Genomic DNA, 19,832 nt, shown 5'->3' on the forward strand with positions numbered 1-19,832 from the left:
TTATATTCTGTCTGGAATGTAGTTGCCTATTTGCTTAGCCTATCCAAGACCACTTGAAGGTTCCTTGCATCCTCATCATAATTCTCATTCCCATCCAGTTATGTGTCGTCAGCAACCTTGGAAGTTCTACATTTGATTCCCCACATTAAAATGCTGTGGACTAGCATTGTGTTTTATTCACTCATGGAATAAGGATGTTGCTGGTTAAGCCTGCATTTATTGCTCATTCCTATTTGCCGTTGATGAGCTGCCTTCTTAAACCCATGCAGTCCATGTCTGAAAATAGACCCACAATGCCATTAGGGAGGGAATTCCAGGGTTTTGACCAAGCAACAGTGAAGGAACAGTTATATATTTCCAAGTCAGGCTTGGAGGGAAACTTATAGATGGTGGTGTTGCTATGTATCTGTTGCACTTGGTTGTGCGTTTGGAAGGTGATGTTGAAGGAACCTTGGTGAATTTCTGTAGTGCATCTTGTAGATAGTACAGAGGAAGTGAACATTTGTGGATGTGGTACCAAACAGGCAGGATGCTTTGTCCTGGATGATGTCAAACTTATTGATTGTTGTTGGTGTTGCACCTGTCCATGAATGTAGGGTCAGTCAGTGAGTTACACGTTGCAGGATTTGTAGACTCTGACCTGCTCTTGGAGCCACTATATATAGTATGTAGAACAGTATGGCACAGGAACAGGCTCCTCGGCCTGTCATGTCTGTATTAACCGTGATGCCATTCTTATGTAATCCTGTCTGCCTGCACATGGTCCACATTCCTCTGTTCTCTTAAAAATTGCTATTGTGTCCACTTCTACCAGCGCATTCTAGGCAACTACCACCCTCTGAGTAAACAAAAACCTTTCTCCACCAACCCCGCAATCCCTGCTCCCTAGTATCTGACATTTCCACCATGGGGAAGGAAAAAAACACTCTACTCATGCCTCTCTAAATTTTATGCACTTCTATCAGTTCCCCCCTCAGTTTCTCAAGCTCGAGTGAAAACAATCCAAGTTTGTCCAACCTCTCTTCATAGCTAATACACTCCAATCCAGGCAACATCCTAGTAAACTTTTCACACCCTGTCCTAATGCCTCCACATCCTTCCTATACTGCAGTGCCCAGAAATGCACACAATATTCCAAATTTGACCTCACTAAAGTCTTATGCAGGTACATGACTTGCTAAGCCTGTTTTGCTAAGTCAAAACAACAGCAGTTTTAAAAGGGAGAAGAACAGAGGAAGCACAGGACAGTGCAGGAGAGAGAGAGAGAACCTGCACAGTTACTGCCTTTGCTGTTTTTGAATTCATGTATTGCTGGACATCGGAGTGTGTCTGGGAAAATTAACAAACAGTGAATTTCACAACTAATCTTGGAGGAACCGGTTTGAGCGAAGTTCACATCACAGAATCAGATAAGTTAATCATTGTTTTAAGATTGTCCAATAGAAAGGCTGCAGTAGTGAGTACAGTGGGTTCTTTCTTGATTATATGTTTTTGGAGATAAGTCTCTTGATTAAACTTAAAATATAAACCATAATTATTAATTTAACCTGGGGCAGTGTTTTGTAGAGGAATAAGACAGTGTTATTTTCTGGGTCTGTAGATTGTAAAGGAGCAAAAATGGCCTTTGCAGTGAGATGTGCTTCTCGTCAGATGTGGGAGTTTAAGGATTACTGCGGATTATATCTGCCATAAATGCTGTTGGATGCAAATCTTATCAGATCGAATGGATCGGTTGGAGAGACTGATAGAAGCACTGAGGAATTTGCAACAGCAACAGTATGTGATGGATGGCAGTTATAGAAAGGGGGTAAAGTCTCAGATACAGTCACATAGATGGGTTAATTCCAGGAAGGGTAAGAGAGGTAGGCACCTAGGGCAGAGGTCTTTTGTGGATATACCCATTTCAAACAGGTATGATGTTTTGGAAAATGTAGGGGGCGATGGATTCTCAGGGGAACGTAGCACGAACAGCCAAGTTTCTGGTATTGAGACTGTAATGCAACAAGGGGTACGTCGGCTTCCAACAGATCAATTGTGTTAGGGGATTTTGTAGTCAGAGATACAGACAGATGTTTCTGTGGCCAGCAGAGAAAAAGCAGAATGGTGTATTTCCATGCTGTACATCTCTATGACTCCATATGCACTCCTCCGCTATACTCATGTACACTGCTTCCAGTATCTGACAGCAGGTCACGTGGGACGATACAGGATCAGTTATTTTCTCATTGATTGCTCTTTATTTGAACACACACTCATTGCACACCCACTCACACGTATACACTGTGTTCACACACACACACAGACAGACAGACAGACATATACACAGTGTGCAGCCTCTCCTCAAACAAGGTCTGCATGGTGCCAGGTCTAGACGTTGTTTGTCATGATACCCGCATGCTGCTCATCGGTGCTGGCCAATGCCGCTCAGGTTCTTTAACTGCAAACAGAAAAAGGAGTTATCGTCAGCAGTGGCAGTGTGTGGGTCCAAAGAGGAGGAGGTGGGGAAAGGAGCCTGGCCCAAGGGGGCACACTGGAGCTCAAAGGGGAGAGGATCCTTGGAGCAAGGAGGGTCCTAGGGCAGGACTGATGGGGAGTGGCCGAAACTGCAGAGGGATCAGGTTAATGGGACACAGGGCATGGGGTCAGGAAGGTTTGCCGTCCTGCCCACATCAGGTCTCCTGAAGATTATGGCTATCGCTGAGAAAGAGGCACAGACAATACGTAGCCTTCAACAGTGGCACCAAAGTGTCTTTTCTATTGCACAGAGATTAATGCTCCCCTTTTCCATCACCTAGATCAGGAGTACCCGCCCTGGCCAGGACCCACCTTGCTGGGGTGGGGGGAGAGACAGGGACCTCAGTCTCTCCACATGACTCAGTATCAGAGCCGACCCTCAGTGAAGTTTCCAGCCTGCCCTTCCTGCAGGTAACTTAGATGGTAAATCCTCAAAAGTTTACACTTACTGTCACTGCAGCTCCCATCAGCCCCTGGAAAACAGCTCTGCTAGTCGACTCAACCTGTAGGAGAAAACAGTCAATAGATAATAGGTGCAGGAGTAGGCCATTCTGCCATCGAGCCTGCACCACCATTCAATATGATCATGGCTGATCATCCTTAATCAGTATCCTGTTCCTGCCTTATCTCCATAACCCTTGATTCCACAATCCTTGAGAGCTCGATCCAACTATTTCTTAAATGAATCCAGAGACTGGGCCGCCACTGCCCTCTGGGGCAGAGCATTCCATACAGCCACCACTCTCTGGGTGAAGACGTTTCTCCTCATCTCTGTCCTAAATGGTCTACCCCATATTTTTAAGCTGTGTCCTCTGGTTCAGCACTCACCCATCAGCGGAAACATGTTTCCTGCCTCCAGAGTGTCCAATCCTTGAATAATCTTATATGTCTCAATCAGATCCCCTCTCAGTCTTCTAAACTCAAGGGTATACAAGCCCAGTCGCTCCAGTCTTTCAGTGTAAGGTAATCCCACCATTCCGGAATTGACCTCGTGAACCTACGCTGCACTCCCTCAATAGCCAGAATGTCTTTCCTCAAATTTGGAGACCAGAACTGCACACAGTACTCCAGGTGTGGTCTCACCAGGGCTCTGTACAGCTGCAAAAGCACCTCTTTGCTTCGATACTCAATCCCTCTTGTTATGAAGGCCAGCATGCTATTAGCCTTCTTCACTACCTGCTGTACCTGCATGCTTACCTTCATTGATTGGTGTACAAGAACCCCCAGATCTCTCTGTACTGTCCCTTTACCTAAATTGATTCCATTGAGGTAGTAATCTGCCTTCCTGTTCTTGTCACCAAAGTGGATAACCATACATTTATCCACATTAAACTGCATCTGCCATGCATCTGACCACTCACTTAACTTGTCCAGGTCAACCTGTAATCTCCTAACATCCTCCTCACATTTCACCCTGCCACCCAGCTTTGTATCATTAGCAAATTTGCTAATGTTATTGCTAATACCATTTTCTATATCATTAACATATATTGTAAAAAGCTGCGGTCCCAGTACTGATCCCTGCAGTACCCCGCTGGTCACTGCCTGCCATTCCGAAATGGAGCCGTTTATCACTACTCTTTGTTTCCTATCAGCCAACCAACTTTCAATCCAAGTTAGTACTTTGCCCCCAATACCATGCGCCCTAATTTTGCTCACTAACCTCCTATGTGGGACTTTAGCAAAAGCTTTCTCAAAGTCCAGGTACACTACATCTACTGGATCTCCCTCGTCCATCTTCAGAGTTACATCCTCAAAAAATTCCAGAAGATTAGTCAAGCATGATTTCCTCTTCATAAATCCATGCTGACTCTGACCTATCCTGTTACTACTATCCAGATGTGTCGTAATTTCATCCTTTATAATGGACTCCAGCATCTTTCCCACTACTGAGGTCAGACTAACTGGTCTATAATTTCCTGTTTTCTCTCTCCCACCTTTCTTAAAAGCCACTCTCCAATCCGCAGGAACTGATCCCGAATCTATCGAACTCTGGAAAATAATCACCAACGCATCCACGATTTCTCGAGCCACTTCCTTCAGTACCCTGGGATGTAGACCATCAGGCCCCGGGGACTTATCAACCTTCAGACCTAACAGTCTCTCCAACACCAATTCCTGACAAATATAAATTCCCTTCAGTTCAGGTCCTTCAGCCACTGTTACCTCAGGGTGATTGCTTGTGTCTTCCCCAGTGAACACAGATCTGAAGTATCAATTCAATTTTTCTGCCATTTCTTTGTTCCCCGTAATATAGTCCCCTGTTTCTGTCTTCAAGGGCCCAATCTTAGTCTTAACCATTTTTATGCCTTTCACATACCTAAAAAAGCTTTTACTATCCTCCTTTATGTTATTGGCCAATTTACCTTCGTATCTCATTTTTTCTCTGCGTATTTCCTTCTTAGTAATCCTCTGTTGTTCTTTAAAAGCTTCCCAGTCTTCCGTTTCCCCACTTATCTTTGCGATGTTAAACTTTTTCTTTTTTAACTTTATATGTTTCTTAACTTCCCTCGTCAGCCACAGCCGCCCATGCCTCCTCCTAGGATCTTTCTTCCTTTTAGGAATGAACTGATCCTGCATCTTCTGCATTATACACAGAAATATCTGCCATTGTTCCTCTACTGTCATCCCTGCTAAGGTATTGCACCATTGAACTTTGGCCAGCTCCTCCCTCATAGCTCCATAGTTCCCTTTATTCAACAGAAATATTGTCACTTCCGATTGTACCCTCTCCCACTCAAATTGCAGATTGAAGCTTATTGTATTATGGTCACTACTTCCCAATGGCTCCTTCACTTTGAGGTCCCTGACCAATTCTGGTTCGTTACACAATACCAGATCCAGAATTGCCTTCTCCCTGGTCGGTTCCAGCACCAGCTGTTCTAAGAATCCATCTCTGAGGCACTCTACACAGTCTCTTTCTTGAGGTCCAATACCATCCAGTCTACCTGCATGTTGAAATCCCCCATAACAACTGTAGTAACATCTTTGCGACAGACCAATTTCAGCTCCTGATTCAACTTACATCCGACATCCAGACTACTGTTTGGGGGCCTGTAGATAACTCCCAAGAGGGTCTTTTTACCCTTGGTGTTTCTCAGCTCTATCCACACTGACTGTACATCCCCTGATTCTAGGTCCCCCCGCGCAAGGGACTGAATATCATCCCTTACCAACATGGCCACCCCACCCCCTCTGCCTGTCAGTCTGTCCTTACGATAGCACGTGTAGCCTTGAATATTCATTTCCCAGGTCCTGTCCACTTGAAGCCACGTCTCAGTTATCTCCACAATATCGTATCTGCCAATTTCCAAAAGAGCCTCAAGCTCATCCATCTTATGTCTAATGCTTCGTGCATTCGTGTATAGTATTTTTAATTTGTTACTGCCCTCACCCTTCCCATCAACCCTTATTTCACTCAACCTTACAGCATGATCCCTTTCTGAGTTTTCTGCCTCATTGATACAGTTGTCTTTCTTGACTTCCCTTGGTCTAACTTTCTCTTCAATTTCCTTCTTAAACATCCAGTTTGTCCCATCCCCCCGCTACTTAGTTTAAACGTAGCTGTGTTGCAGTAGCAAACCTGCTTGCCAGAATGCTCGTCCCTAACCTTTTAAGGTGGAACCCATCTCTCTTGTAGAATTTATGCTTCCACAAAACACACCCCAGTGATCCAAGAATTTAAATCCTTGCTTCCTGCACCAGTTCCCCAGCCACATGTTCAAGTCCATTATCTCCCTGTTTCTGGCTTCACCAGCCCGAGGAACTGGAAGCAAACCGGAGATAACCACCTTGGACGTCCTGCTTTTCAGCCTTCTTCCTAGTTCTCCGAAGTCCCGCTGTAGTATGTTCCTCCTCTTCTTCCCAAAATCATTTGTGCCGACATGTACCACCACCTCTGGCTCTTCACCTTCGTCCTTGAGGATTTCCTGCACTCTGTCTGTGATGTCTTTAACCCTGGCACCAGGAAGGCAACACACCATCCTTAAATCCCGTCTGCTACCACAAAAACCCCGGTCAGTTCCTCTCACGATGGAGTCCCCTATTACCACGGCTCTGTGCGATGTCCGATTCTTCTGCTCTGCATCTGCGCCAACGTTTGATTGACAGACCTGGCCGCCTCGCGGACTGGCAGTGTCATCTGTCTCTACTGTTTCCAAAAGATTCAACTTGTTCCTGATAGGAATTTCCCCCGGGGTCTCTTGCACCTGTCTCCTCTCTGCTTCCTCATCGTCTGCTCTCTTCTGGCACAATTGGTGTAATAACCTCGCTGAAGGTCTTGTCCAGAAAGATCTCGTTCTCTCAGATGAGCCTAAGGTCCTCGAGTTCTTTCATCAGTGCTGCAATATGCTCTGTCAGTAGCTGAACGTGCACACACTTTCCACACTTATACGAGCCAGACACACCAGAGTCATTGACCTCCCACATTAAACACGTAGCACACTGAACCAACTTGGCAGTCATGTCTTCACCCTCTTCAACTGTGGCGTAATCACTTCACTCAACCTCCTTGTCAAAGACTCCTGAGCTAAAGCCTCAATCTTCAATCCACAGGAAGTCATGAGTGATGGAGTTCAGTGATCCTACCCCATTGTGAGTAACTCACCACCGAGTGAGTGATCCCAGAGTGAGCGAGCGATCGACCCCCAAAATGACTGAGCTAAGTCAGTGCTTAGTCATATAGACACATGAATTAAGCGTGGGCCCCTTGAGCCTGTTCAGTCTTTCAGTCAGAGCATGGCTCCAACATTACCACTCACCCTAAATAAACTTTCATTCCCTTGCTCATCAATCTTCCTCTGCCACAAAATCTCTCTCACAGTCATCGGCTTCACTCACAAGCCACTCACTCACACATACACAGAGTCATCGGCTTCAATTACACTCCCTGCAATCACACACACAGGCATTGGCTTCAATCACAGTCGTCAGCTTCAATCACCGTCCCCTCAATCACACAATCATCGGCTTCAATCACAGTCCCCTCAATCACACACACAGTCATCGGTTTCAATCACAGTCTCAATCACACACACAGTCATCAGCTTCAATCGCAGTCCCCTCAATCACACACACAGATATCAGCTTCAATCACAGTCCCCTCAATCACACACACAGACATCAGCTTCAATCACAGTCCCCCTCAATCACACACACAGTCATCAGTTTCAATCACAGTCTCAATCACACACACAGACATCAGCTTCAATCACAGTCCCCCTCAATCACACACACAGTCATAGGTTTCAATCACAGTCCCCCTCAATCACACACACAGTCATCGGTTTCAATCACAGTCCCCCTCAATCACACACACAGTCATCGGCTTCAATCACAGTCCCCTCAATCACACAGTCATCGGCTTCAATCACAGTCCCCTCAATCACACAATCATTGGTTTCAATCACAGTCTCAATCACACAGTCATCGGCTTCAATCACAGTCCCCCTCAATCACACACACAGACATCAGCTTCAATCATAGTCCCCCTCAATCACACACACAGACATCAGCTTCAATCACAGTCCCCCTCAATCACACACACAGTCATCGGTTTCAATCACAGTCCCCCTCAATCACACACACAGTCATCGGCTTCAATCACAGTCCCCTCAATCACACAGTCATCGGCTTCAATCACAGTCCCCTCAATCACACAATCATTGGTTTCAATCACAGTCTCAATCACACACACAGTCATCGGCTTCAATCACAGTCCCCCTCAATCACACACACAGACATCAGCTTCAATCATAGTCCCCCTCAATCACACACACAGACATCAGCTTCAATCACAGTCCCCCTCAATCACACACACAGACATCAGCTTCAATCACAGTCCCCCTCAATCACACACACAGACATCGGTTTTAATCACAGTCCCCTCAATCTCACACACAGTCATCAGCTTCAATCACAGTCCCCTCAATCACACACACAGTCATCGGCTTCAATCACAGTCCCCCTCAATCACACACAGTCATCAGCTTCAATCACAGTCCCCCTCAATCACACACACAGTCATCGGTTTCAATCACAGTCCCCTCAATCACACAGTCATCAGCTTCAATCACAGTCCCCCTCAATCACACACACAGTCATCAGCTTCAATCACAGTCTCAATCACACACACAGACATCAGCTTCAATCACAGTCCCCCTCAATCACACACACAGTCATAGGTTTCAATCACAGTCCCCCTCAATCACACACACAGTCATCGGTTTCAATCACAGTCCCCCTCAATCACACACACAGTCATCGGCTTCAATCACAGTCCCCTCAATCACACAGTCATCGGCTTCAATCACAGTCCCCTCAATCACACAATCATTGGTTTCAATCACAGTCTCAATCACACACACAGACATCAGCTTCAATCACAGTCTCAATCACACACACAGACATCAGCTTCAATCACAGTCCCCCTCAATCACACACACAGACATCAGCATCAATCACAGTCCCCCTCAATCTCACACACAGTCATCGGCTTCAATCGCAGTCCCCCTCAATCACACACACAGACATCAGCTTCAATCACAGTCCCCCTCAATCACACACACAGACATCGGTTTCAATCACAGTCTCAATCACACACACAGTCATCAGCTTCAATCACAGTCCCCCTCAATCACACACAAAGTCATCGGTTTCAATCACAGTCTCAATCACACACACAGTCATCGGCTTCAATCACAGTCCCCTCAATCTCACACACACAGTCATCGGCTTCAATCACAGTCCCCTCAATCACACACTCACAGTCATCGGCTTCAATCACAGTCCCCACAATCACACACACACAGTCATCGGCTTTAATCACAGTCCCCTCAATCACACACACAGTCATCGGCTTCAATCACAGTCCCCTCAATCACACACACAGTCATCGGCTTCAATCACAGTCCCCTCAATCACGCACTCATAGTCATCGGCTTGAATCACAGTCCCCTCAATCACACACACAGTCATCGGTTTCAATCACAGTCCCCTCAATCACACACACAGTCATCTGCTTCAATCACAGTCTCAATCACACACACAGTCATCTGCTTCAATCACAGTCCCCTCAATCTCACACACAGTCATCAGCTTCAATCACAATCCCCTCAATCACACACACACAGTCATCAGCTTCAATCACAGTCCCCCTCAATCACACACACACAGTCATCAGCTTCAATCACAGTCCCCTCAATCACACACACAGGCATCAGCTTCAATCACAGTCCCCTCAATCACACACACAGTCATCGGCTTCAATCACAGTCCCCTCAATCACACACACAGTCATCGGTTTCAATCACAGTCCCCTCAATCACACACACAGTCATCGGTTTCAATCACAGTCCCCTCAATCACACACACAGTCATCAGCTTCAATCACAGTCCCCTCAATCACACACACAGTCATCGGCTTCAATCACAGTCCCCTCAATCACACACACAGTCATCGGTTTCAATCACAGTCCCCTCAATCACACACACAGTCATCGGTTTCAATCACAGTCCCCTCAATCACACACACAGTCATCGGTTTCAATCACAGTCTCAATCACACACACAGTCATCTGCTTCAATCACAGTCCCCTCAATCACACACACAGTCATCGGTTTCAATCACAGTCCCCTCAATCACACACACAGTCATCAGCTTCAATCACAGTCCCCCTCAATCACACACACACAGTCATCAGCTTCAATCACAGTCCCCTCAATCACACACACAGTCATCGGCTTCAATCACAGTCCCCTCAATCACACACACAGTCATCGGTTTCAATCACAGTCCCCTCAATCACACACTCAGTCATCGGTTTCAATCACAGTCTCAATCACACACACAGTCATCTGCTTCAATCACAGTCCCCTCAATCACACACACAGTCATCGGTTTCAATCACAGTCTCAATCACACACACAGTCATCTGCTTCAATCACAGTCCCCTCAATCACACACACAGTCATCAGCTTCAATCACAGTCCCCTCAATCACACACACACAGACATCAGCTTCAATCGCAGTCCCCTCAATCACACACACAGACATCAGCTTCAATCACAGTCCCCCTCAATCACACACACAGTCATAGGTTTCAATCACAGTCCCCCTCAATCACACACACAGTCATCGGTTTCAATCACAGTCCCCCTCAATCACACACACAGTCATCGGCTTCAATCACAGTCCCCTCAATCACACAGTCATCGGCTTCAATCACAGTCCCCTCAATCACACAATCATTGGTTTCAATCACAGTCTCAATCACACACACAGACATCAGCTTCAATCACAGTCTCAATCACACACACAGACATCAGCTTCAATCACACACACAGACATCAGCATCAATCACAGTCCCCCTCAATCTCACACACAGTCATCGGCTTCAATCACAGTCCCCCTCAATCACACACACAGACATCAGCTTCAATCACAGTCCCCCTCAATCACACACACAGACATCAGCTTCAATCACAGTCCCCCTCAATCACACACACAGACATCGGTTTCAATCACAGTCTCAATCACACACACAGTCATCAGCTTCAATCACAGTCCCCTCAATCTCACACACAGTCATCAGCTTCAATCACAGTCCCACTCAATCACACACACAGTCATCAGCTTCAATCACAATCCCCCTCAATCACACACAAAGTCATCGGTTTCAATCACAGTCTCAATCACACACACAGTCATCGGCTTCAATCACAGTCCCCTCAATCTCACACACACAGTCATCGGCTTCAATCACAGTCCCCACAATCACACACTCACAGTCATCGGCTTTAATCACAGTCCCCTCAATCACACACACAGTCATCGGCTTCAATCACAGTCCCCTCAATCACACAGTCATCGGCTTCAATCACAGTCCCCTCAATCACACACTCATAGTCATCGGCTTCAATCACAGTCCCCTCAATCACACACACAGTCATCGGTTTCAATCACAGTCCCCTCAATCACACACACAGTCATCGGTTTCAATCACAGTCTCAATCACACACACAGTCATCTGCTTCAATCACAGTGCCCTCAATCTCACACACAGTCATCAGCTTCAATCACAATCCCCTCAATCACACACACAGTCATCAGCTTCAATCACAGTCCCCTCAATCACACACACAGTCATCAGCTTCAATCACAGTCCCCTCAATCACACACACAGTCATCGGTTTCAATCACAGTCCCCTCAATCACACACACAGTCATCGGTTTCAATCACAGTCTCAATCACACACACACAGTCATCTGCTTCAATCACAGTCCCCTCAATCTCACACACAGTCATCAGCTTCAATCACAATCCCCTCAATCACACACACAGTCATCAGCTTCAATCACAATCCCCTCAATCACACACACAGTCATCAGCTTCAATCACAATCCCCTCAATCACACACACAGTCATCAGCTTCAATCACAGTCCCCTCAATCACACACACAGTCATCAGCTTCAATCACAGTCCCCTCAATCACACACAGGCATCAGGTTCAATCACAGTCCCCTCAATCACACACACAATCAGCTTCAATCACAGTCCCCCTCAATCACACAGTCATCAGCTTCAATCACAGTCCCCCTCAATCACACACACAGACATCAGCTTCAATCACAGTCCCCTCAATCACACAGTCATCAGCTTTAATCACAGTCCCCTCAATCACACACACATCAGCTTCAATCACAGACCCCTCAATCACACAGTCATCAGCTTTAATCACAGTCCCCTCAATCACACACACAGTCATCAGCTTTAATCACAGTCCCCTCAGTCACACACACAGTCATCAGCTTCAATCACAGTCCCCTCAATCACAGTCATCAGCTTCAATCACAGTCTCCTCAATCACACACACAGACATCAGCTTCAATCACAGTCCCCTCAATCACACACACAGACATCAGCTTCAATCACAGTCCCCCTCAATCACACACACAGTCATCAGCTTCAATCACAGTCCCCTCAATCACACACACATTCATCAGCTTCAATCACAGTCCCCTCAATCACACACACACAGTCATCAGCTTCAATCACAGTCCCCTCAATCACACTCACATTCATCAGCTTCAATCACAGTCCCCTCAATCACACACACAGTCATCAGCTTCAATCACAGTCCCCCTCAATCACACACAGTCATCAGCTTTAATCACAGTCCCCTCAATCACACACACAGTCATCTGCTTCAATCACAGTCCCCCTCAATCACACAGTCATCAGCTTCAATCACAGTCCCCTCAATCACACACACAGTCATCGGCTTCAATCACAGTCCCCTCAATCACACACACAGTCATCAGCTTCAATCACAGTCCCCTCCATCACACACACAGACATCAGCACACAGACATCAGCTTCAATCACAGTCCCCTCAATCACACACACAGTCATCAGCTTCAATCACAGTCCCCCTCAATCACACACACAGTCATCAGCTTCAATCACAGTCCCCCTCAATCACACACACAGTCATCAGCTTCAATCACAGTCCCCCTCAATCACACACACAGTCATCAGCTTCAATCACAGTCCCCCTCAATCACAGTCATCAGCTTCAATCACAGTCCCCCTCAATCACACACACAGACATCAGCTTCAATCACAGTCCCCTCCATCACACACACAGACATCAGCACACAGACATCAGCTTCAATCACAGTCCCCTCAATCACACACACACAGTCATCAGCTTAAATCACAGTCCCCTCAATCACACAGTCATCAGCTTTAATCACAGTCCCCTCAATCACACACACAGACATCAGCTTCAATCACAGTCCCCTCAATCACACACACAATCATCAGCTTCAATCACAGTCCCCTCAATCACACAGTCATCAGCTTCAATCACAGTCCCCTCAATCACACACACACAGTCATCAGCTTAAATCACAGTCCCCTCAATCACACAATCATCAGCTTCAATCACAGTCCCCCTCAATCACACACACAGACATCAGCTTGAATCACAGTCCCCTCAATCACACAGTCATCAGCTTTAATCACAGTCCCCTCAATCACACACACAGGCATCAGCTTCAATCACAGTCCCCTCAATCACACAGTCATCAGCTTTAATCACAGTCCCCTCAATCACACACACAGACATCAGCTTCAATCACAGTCCCCTCAATCACACAGTCATCAGCTTTAATCACAGTCCCCTCAATCACACACAGTCATCAGCTTCAATCACAGTCCCCTCAATCACACAGTCATCAGCTTCAATCACAGTCCCCCTCAATCACACACACAGATATCAGCTTCAATCACAGTCCCCTCAATCACACACACAGTCATCAGCTTCAATCACAGTCCCCCTCAATCACACACACAGTCATCAGCTTCAATCACAGTCCCCTCAATCACACACACAGTCATCGGCTTCAATCACAGTCCCCTCAATCACACACACAGTCATCGGTTTCAATCACAGTCCCCTCAATCACACACACAGTCATCGGTTTCAATCACAGTCTCAATCACACACACAGTCATCTGCTTCAATCACAGTCCCCTCAATCACACACACACAGTCATCGGCTTCAATCACAGTCCCCCTCAATCACACACACACAGTCATCAGCTTCAATCACAGTCCCCTCAATCACACACACAGTCATCGGCTTCAATCACAGTCCCCTCAATCACACACACAGTCATCGGCTTCAATCACAGTCCCCTCAATCACACACACAGTCATCGGTTTCAATCACAGTCCCCTCAATCACACACACAGTCATCGGTTTCAATCACAGTCCCCTCAATCACACACACAGTCATCGGTTTCAATCACAGTCTCAATCACACACACAGTCATCTGCTTCAATCACAGTCCCCTCAATCACACACACAGTCATCGGTTTCAATCACAGTCCCCTCAATCACACACACAGTCATCGGTTTCAATCACAGTCTCAATCACACACACAGTCATCTGCTTCAATCACAGTCCCCTCAATCACACACACAGTCATCAGCTTCAATCACAGTCCCCTCAATCACACACACAGTCATCAGCTTCAATCACAGTCCCCTCAATCACACACACACAGACATCAGCTTCAATCGCAGTCCCCTCAATCACACACACAGACATCAGCTTCAATCACAGTCCCCCTCAATCACACACAGTCATAGGTTTCAATCACAGTCCCCCTCAATCACACACACAGTCATCGGTTTCAATCACAGTCCCCCTCAATCACACACACAGTCATCGGCTTCAATCACAGTCCCCTCAATCACACAGTCATCGGCTTCAATCACAGTCCCCTCAATCACACAATCATTGGTTTCAATCACAGTCTCAATCACACACACAGACATCAGCTTCAATCACAGTCCCCCTCAATCACACACACAGACATCAGCATCAATCACAGTCCCCCTCAATCTCACACACAGTCATCGGCTTCAATCACAGTCCCCCTCAATCACACACACAGACATCAGCTTCAATCACAGTCCCCCTCAATCACACACACAGACATCAGCTTCAATCACAGTCCCCCTCAATCACACACACAGACATCGGTTTCAATCACAGTCTCAATCACACACACAGTCATCAGCTTCAATCACAGTCCCCTCAATCTCACACACAGTCATCAGCTTCAATCACAGTCCCACTCAATCACACACACAGTCATCAGCTTCAATCACAGTCCCCCTCAATCACACACAAAGTCATCGGTTTCAATCACAGTCTCAATCACACACACAGTCATCGGCTTCAATCACAGTCCCCTCAATCTCACACACACAGTCATCGGCTTCAATCACAGTCCCCTCAATCACACACTCACAGTCATCGGCTTTAATCACAGTCCCCTCAATCACACACACAGTCATCGGCTTCAATCACAGTCCCCTCAATCACACAGTCATCGGCTTCAATCACAGTCCCCTCAATCACACACTCATAGTCATCGGCTTCAATCACAGTCCCCTCAATCACACACACAGTCATCGGTTTCAATCACAGTCCCCTCAATCACACACACAGTCATCGGTTTCAATCACAGTCTCAATCACACACACAGTCATCAGCTTCAATCACAGTGCCCTCAATCTCACACACAGTCATCAGCTTCAATCACAATCCCCTCAATCACACACACAGTCATCAGCTTCAATCACAGTCCCCTCAATCACACACACAGTCATCAGCTTCAATCACAGTCCCCTCAATCACACACACAGTCATCGGTTTCAATCACAGTCCCCTCAATCACACACACAGTCATCGGTTTCAATCACAGTCTCAATCACACACACACAGTCATCTGCTTCAATCACAGTCCCCTCAATCTCACACACAGTCATCAGCTTCAATCACAATCCCCTCAATCACACACACAGTCATCAGCTTCAATCACAGTCCCCTCAATCACACACACAGTCATCAGCTTCAATCACAGTCCCCTCAATCACACACAGGCATCAGGTTCAATCACAGTCCCCTCAATCACACACACAGTCATCAGCTTCAATCACAGTCCCCCTCAATCACACAGTCATCAGCTTCAATCACAGTCCCCCTCAATCACACACACAGACATCAGCTTCAATCACAGTCCCCTCAATCACACACACACAGTCATCAGCTTAAATCACAGTCCCCTCAATCACACAGTCATCAGCTTTAATCACAGTCCCCTCAATCACACACACATCAGCTTCAATCACAGACCCCTCAATCACACAGTCATCAGCTTTAATCACAGTCCCCTCAATCACACACACAGTCATCAGCTTTAATCACAGTCCCCTCAGTCACACACACAGTCATCAGCTTTAATCACAGTCCCCTCAATCACACACAGTCATCAGCTTCAATCACAGTCCCCTCAATCACAGTCATCAGCTTCAATCACAGTCTCCTCAATCACACACACAGACATCAGCTTCAATCACAGTCCCCTCAATCACACACACAGACATCAGCTTCAATCACAGTCCCCCTCAATCACACACACAGTCATCAGCTTCAATCACAGTCCCCTCAATCACACACACATTCATCAGCTTCAATCACAGTCCCCTCAATCACACACACACAGTCATCAGCTTCAATCACAGTCCCCTCAATCACACTCACATTCATCAGCTTCAATCACAGTCCCCTCAATCACACACACAGTCATCAGCTTCAATCACAGTCCCCCTCAATCACACACAGTCATCAGCTTTAATCACAGTCCCCTCAATCACACACACACAGTCATCAGCTTCAATCACAGTCCCCTCAATCACACTCACATTCATCAGCTTCAATCACAGTCCCCTCAATCACACACACAGTCATCAGCTTCAATCACAGTCCCCCTCAATCACACAGTCATCAGCTTCAATCACAGTCCCCTCAATCACACACACAGTCATCAGCTTCAATCACAGTCCCCTCCATCACACACACAGACATCAGCACACAGACATCAGCACACAGACATCAGCTTCAATCACAGTCCCCTCAATCACACACACAGTCATCAGCTTCAATCACAGTCCCCCTCAATCACACACACAGTCATCAGCTTCAATCACAGTCCCCCTCAATCACACACACAGTCATCAGCTTCAATCACAGTCCCCCTCAATCACACACACACACATCAGCTTCAATCACAGTCCCCCTCAATCACAGTCATCAGCTTCAATCACAGTCCCCCTCAATCACACACACAGACATCAGCTTCAATCACAGTCCCCTCCATCACACACACAGACATCAGCACACAGACATCAGCTTCAATCACAGTCCCCTCAATCACACACACACAGTCATCAGCTTAAATCACAGTCCCCTCAATCACACAGTCATCAGCTTTAATCACAGTCCCCTCAATCACACACACAGACATCAGCTTCAATCACACACACAATCATCAGCTTCAATCACAGTCCCCTCAATCACACAGTCATCAGCTTCAATCACAGTCCCCTCAATCACACACACACAGTCATCAGCTTAAATCACAGTCCCCTCAATCACACAGTCATCAGCTTTAATCACAGTCCCCTCAATCACACACACAATCATCAGCTTCAATCACAGTCCCCCTCAATCACACACACAGACATCAGCTTGAATCACAGTCCCCTCAATCACACAGTCATCAGCTTTAATCACAGTCCCCTCAATCACACACACAGGCATCAGCTTCAATCACAGTCCCCTCAATCACACAGTCATCAGCTTTAATCACAGTCCCCTCAATCACACACACAGACATCAGCTTCAATCACAGTCCCCTCAATCACACAGTCATCAGCTTTAATCACAGTCCCCTCAATCACACACAGTCATCAGCTTCAATCACAGTCCCCTCAATCACACAGTCATCAGCTTCAATCACAGTCCCCCTCAATCACACACACAGATATCAGCTTCAATCACAGTCCCCTCAATCACACACACAGTCATCAGCTTCAATCACAGTCCCCCTCAATCACACACACAGTCATCAGCTTCAATCACAGTCCCCTCAATCACACAGTCATCAGCTTCATTCACAGTCCCCTCAATCACACACACAGACATCAGCTTCAATCACAGTCCCCTCAATCACACAGTCATCAGCTTCAATCACAGTCCCCCTCAATCACACACACAGACATCAGCTTCAATCACAGTCCCCTCAATCACACAGTCATCAGCTTCAATCACAGTCCCCTCAATCACACAGTCATCAGCTTCAATCACAGTCCCCTCAATCACACAGACATCAGCTTCAATCACAGTCCCCTCAATCACACACACAGTCATCAGCTTCAATCACAGTCCCCCTCAATCACACAGTCATCAGCTTCAATCACCGTCCCCTCAATCACACACACAGACATCAGCTTCACAGTCCCCTCAATCACACACACACAGTCATCAGCTTAAATCACAGTCCCCTCAATCACACAGTCATCAGCTTTAATCACAGTCCCCTCAATCACACACACATCAGCTTCAATCACAGTCCCCTCAATCACACACACAGGCATCAGCTTTAATCACAGTCCCCTCAATCACACAGTCATCAGCTTCAATCACAGTCCCCTCAATCACACACACAGATATCAGCTTCAATCACCGTCCCCTCAATCACACACACAGACATCAGCTTCAATCACCGTCCCCTCAATCACACACACAGTCATCAGCTTCAATCACAGTCCCCTCAATCACACACACACAGTCATCGGCTTCAATCACCGTCCCCTCAATCACACACACAGGCATCAGCTTCAATCACCGTCCCCTCAATCACACACACAGACATCAGCTTCAATCACAGTCCCCCTCAATCACACACACAGACATCAGCTTCAATCACAGTCCCCCTCAATCACACACACAGACATCAGCTTCAATCACAGTCCCCTCAATCACACACACAGTCATCAGCTTCAATCACAGTCCCCTCAATCACACACACACAGTCATCGGCTTCAATCACCGTCCCCCTCAATCACACACACAGACATCAGCTTCAATCACAGTCCCCTCAATCACACACACAATCATCAGCTTCAATCACAGTCCCCTCAATCACACACACACAGTCATCGGCTTCAATCACCGTCCCCCTCAATCACACACACAGTCATCAGCTTCAATCACAGTCCCCACTATTCTCACACACAGTCAATTATCTCTTATCCCAGTGGAGGTTGGAGAACAGCTCTGGATCTTGAAGGAGATAAACCATCTAGAACTCCCTCATAATCTCAGCAACATAATCCCAAGTAATTTATACCTGACTGCTATCATGTAATCCATCAAACTACATTTATACATATTGTTTTTGACCAGCGCTTTTTCAGCATGATTTTATAGCAAACGGAGTTCGTGTACCACGTGGGAACTGGTCAGATACTCGAGATGCCACCCTAAAAAGAGGAAACGAGCAGCGAATTTACCTGATTAATGTATCAGCACAGTACCTGTGGTGACAATCCATCACACAACATGGTGGGGAATGCTGCAGTTTTGATTTGATTGCTCAGCACACAACATGGTTACACAGAGAGTGGTTTATTTGTGGAACAAACTGCGATGGGAAGTGGTGGATGTGGGTACAGTTGCAACATTTGAAATATCTTTGGATAAGTTCCTGAATAGGGAAGGTTTGGAGAGCTATGGGCCAAATGCAGGCAAGTGGGACGAGTTTAGTTTGGGAACGTGGCCAGCATGGACCTGTTGTTTCTGTGCTGTCTGACTCTATGAATGTGCTGCCACCCCCTTTTAAAGAAAAGAATCCTCACAGAAAAATAACTCATCTCTGTCATAAAAGAGTAGA

At 46.5% G+C, this 19,832-nt stretch overlaps 1 protein-coding gene across 4 annotated transcripts in view; it reads right to left on the reverse strand.

Moving 5' to 3' along the window:
• Nucleotides 1-2,214: 2,214 nt before the first annotated feature.
• The window catches only part of coq9 (coenzyme Q9 homolog (S. cerevisiae)), a 33,672-nt gene continuing 16,054 nt past the window's right edge, over nt 2,215-19,832 (reverse strand). For all 4 annotated transcript variants that reach the window (XM_087996115.1, XM_087996114.1, XM_087996113.1 and 1 more), the window contains exons 8-9: nt 2,964-3,017; nt 2,215-2,437 (exon numbers count right to left, since the gene is read on the reverse strand). In XM_087996115.1, coding sequence (XP_087852241.1) covers nt 2,402-2,437; nt 2,964-3,017 — 90 coding nt within the window. In that variant the 3' untranslated portion in view covers nt 2,215-2,401. The remainder of the gene's footprint in view (nt 2,438-2,963; nt 3,018-19,832) is intronic.

This window comes from Chiloscyllium plagiosum, unplaced genomic scaffold (assembly GCF_037043375.1).
Source record: "Chiloscyllium plagiosum isolate Xiang-an unplaced genomic scaffold, Cpla_swu_hap1 HiC_scaffold_17, whole genome shotgun sequence".
Taxonomy (NCBI): domain Eukaryota; kingdom Metazoa; phylum Chordata; class Chondrichthyes; order Orectolobiformes; family Hemiscylliidae; genus Chiloscyllium; species Chiloscyllium plagiosum.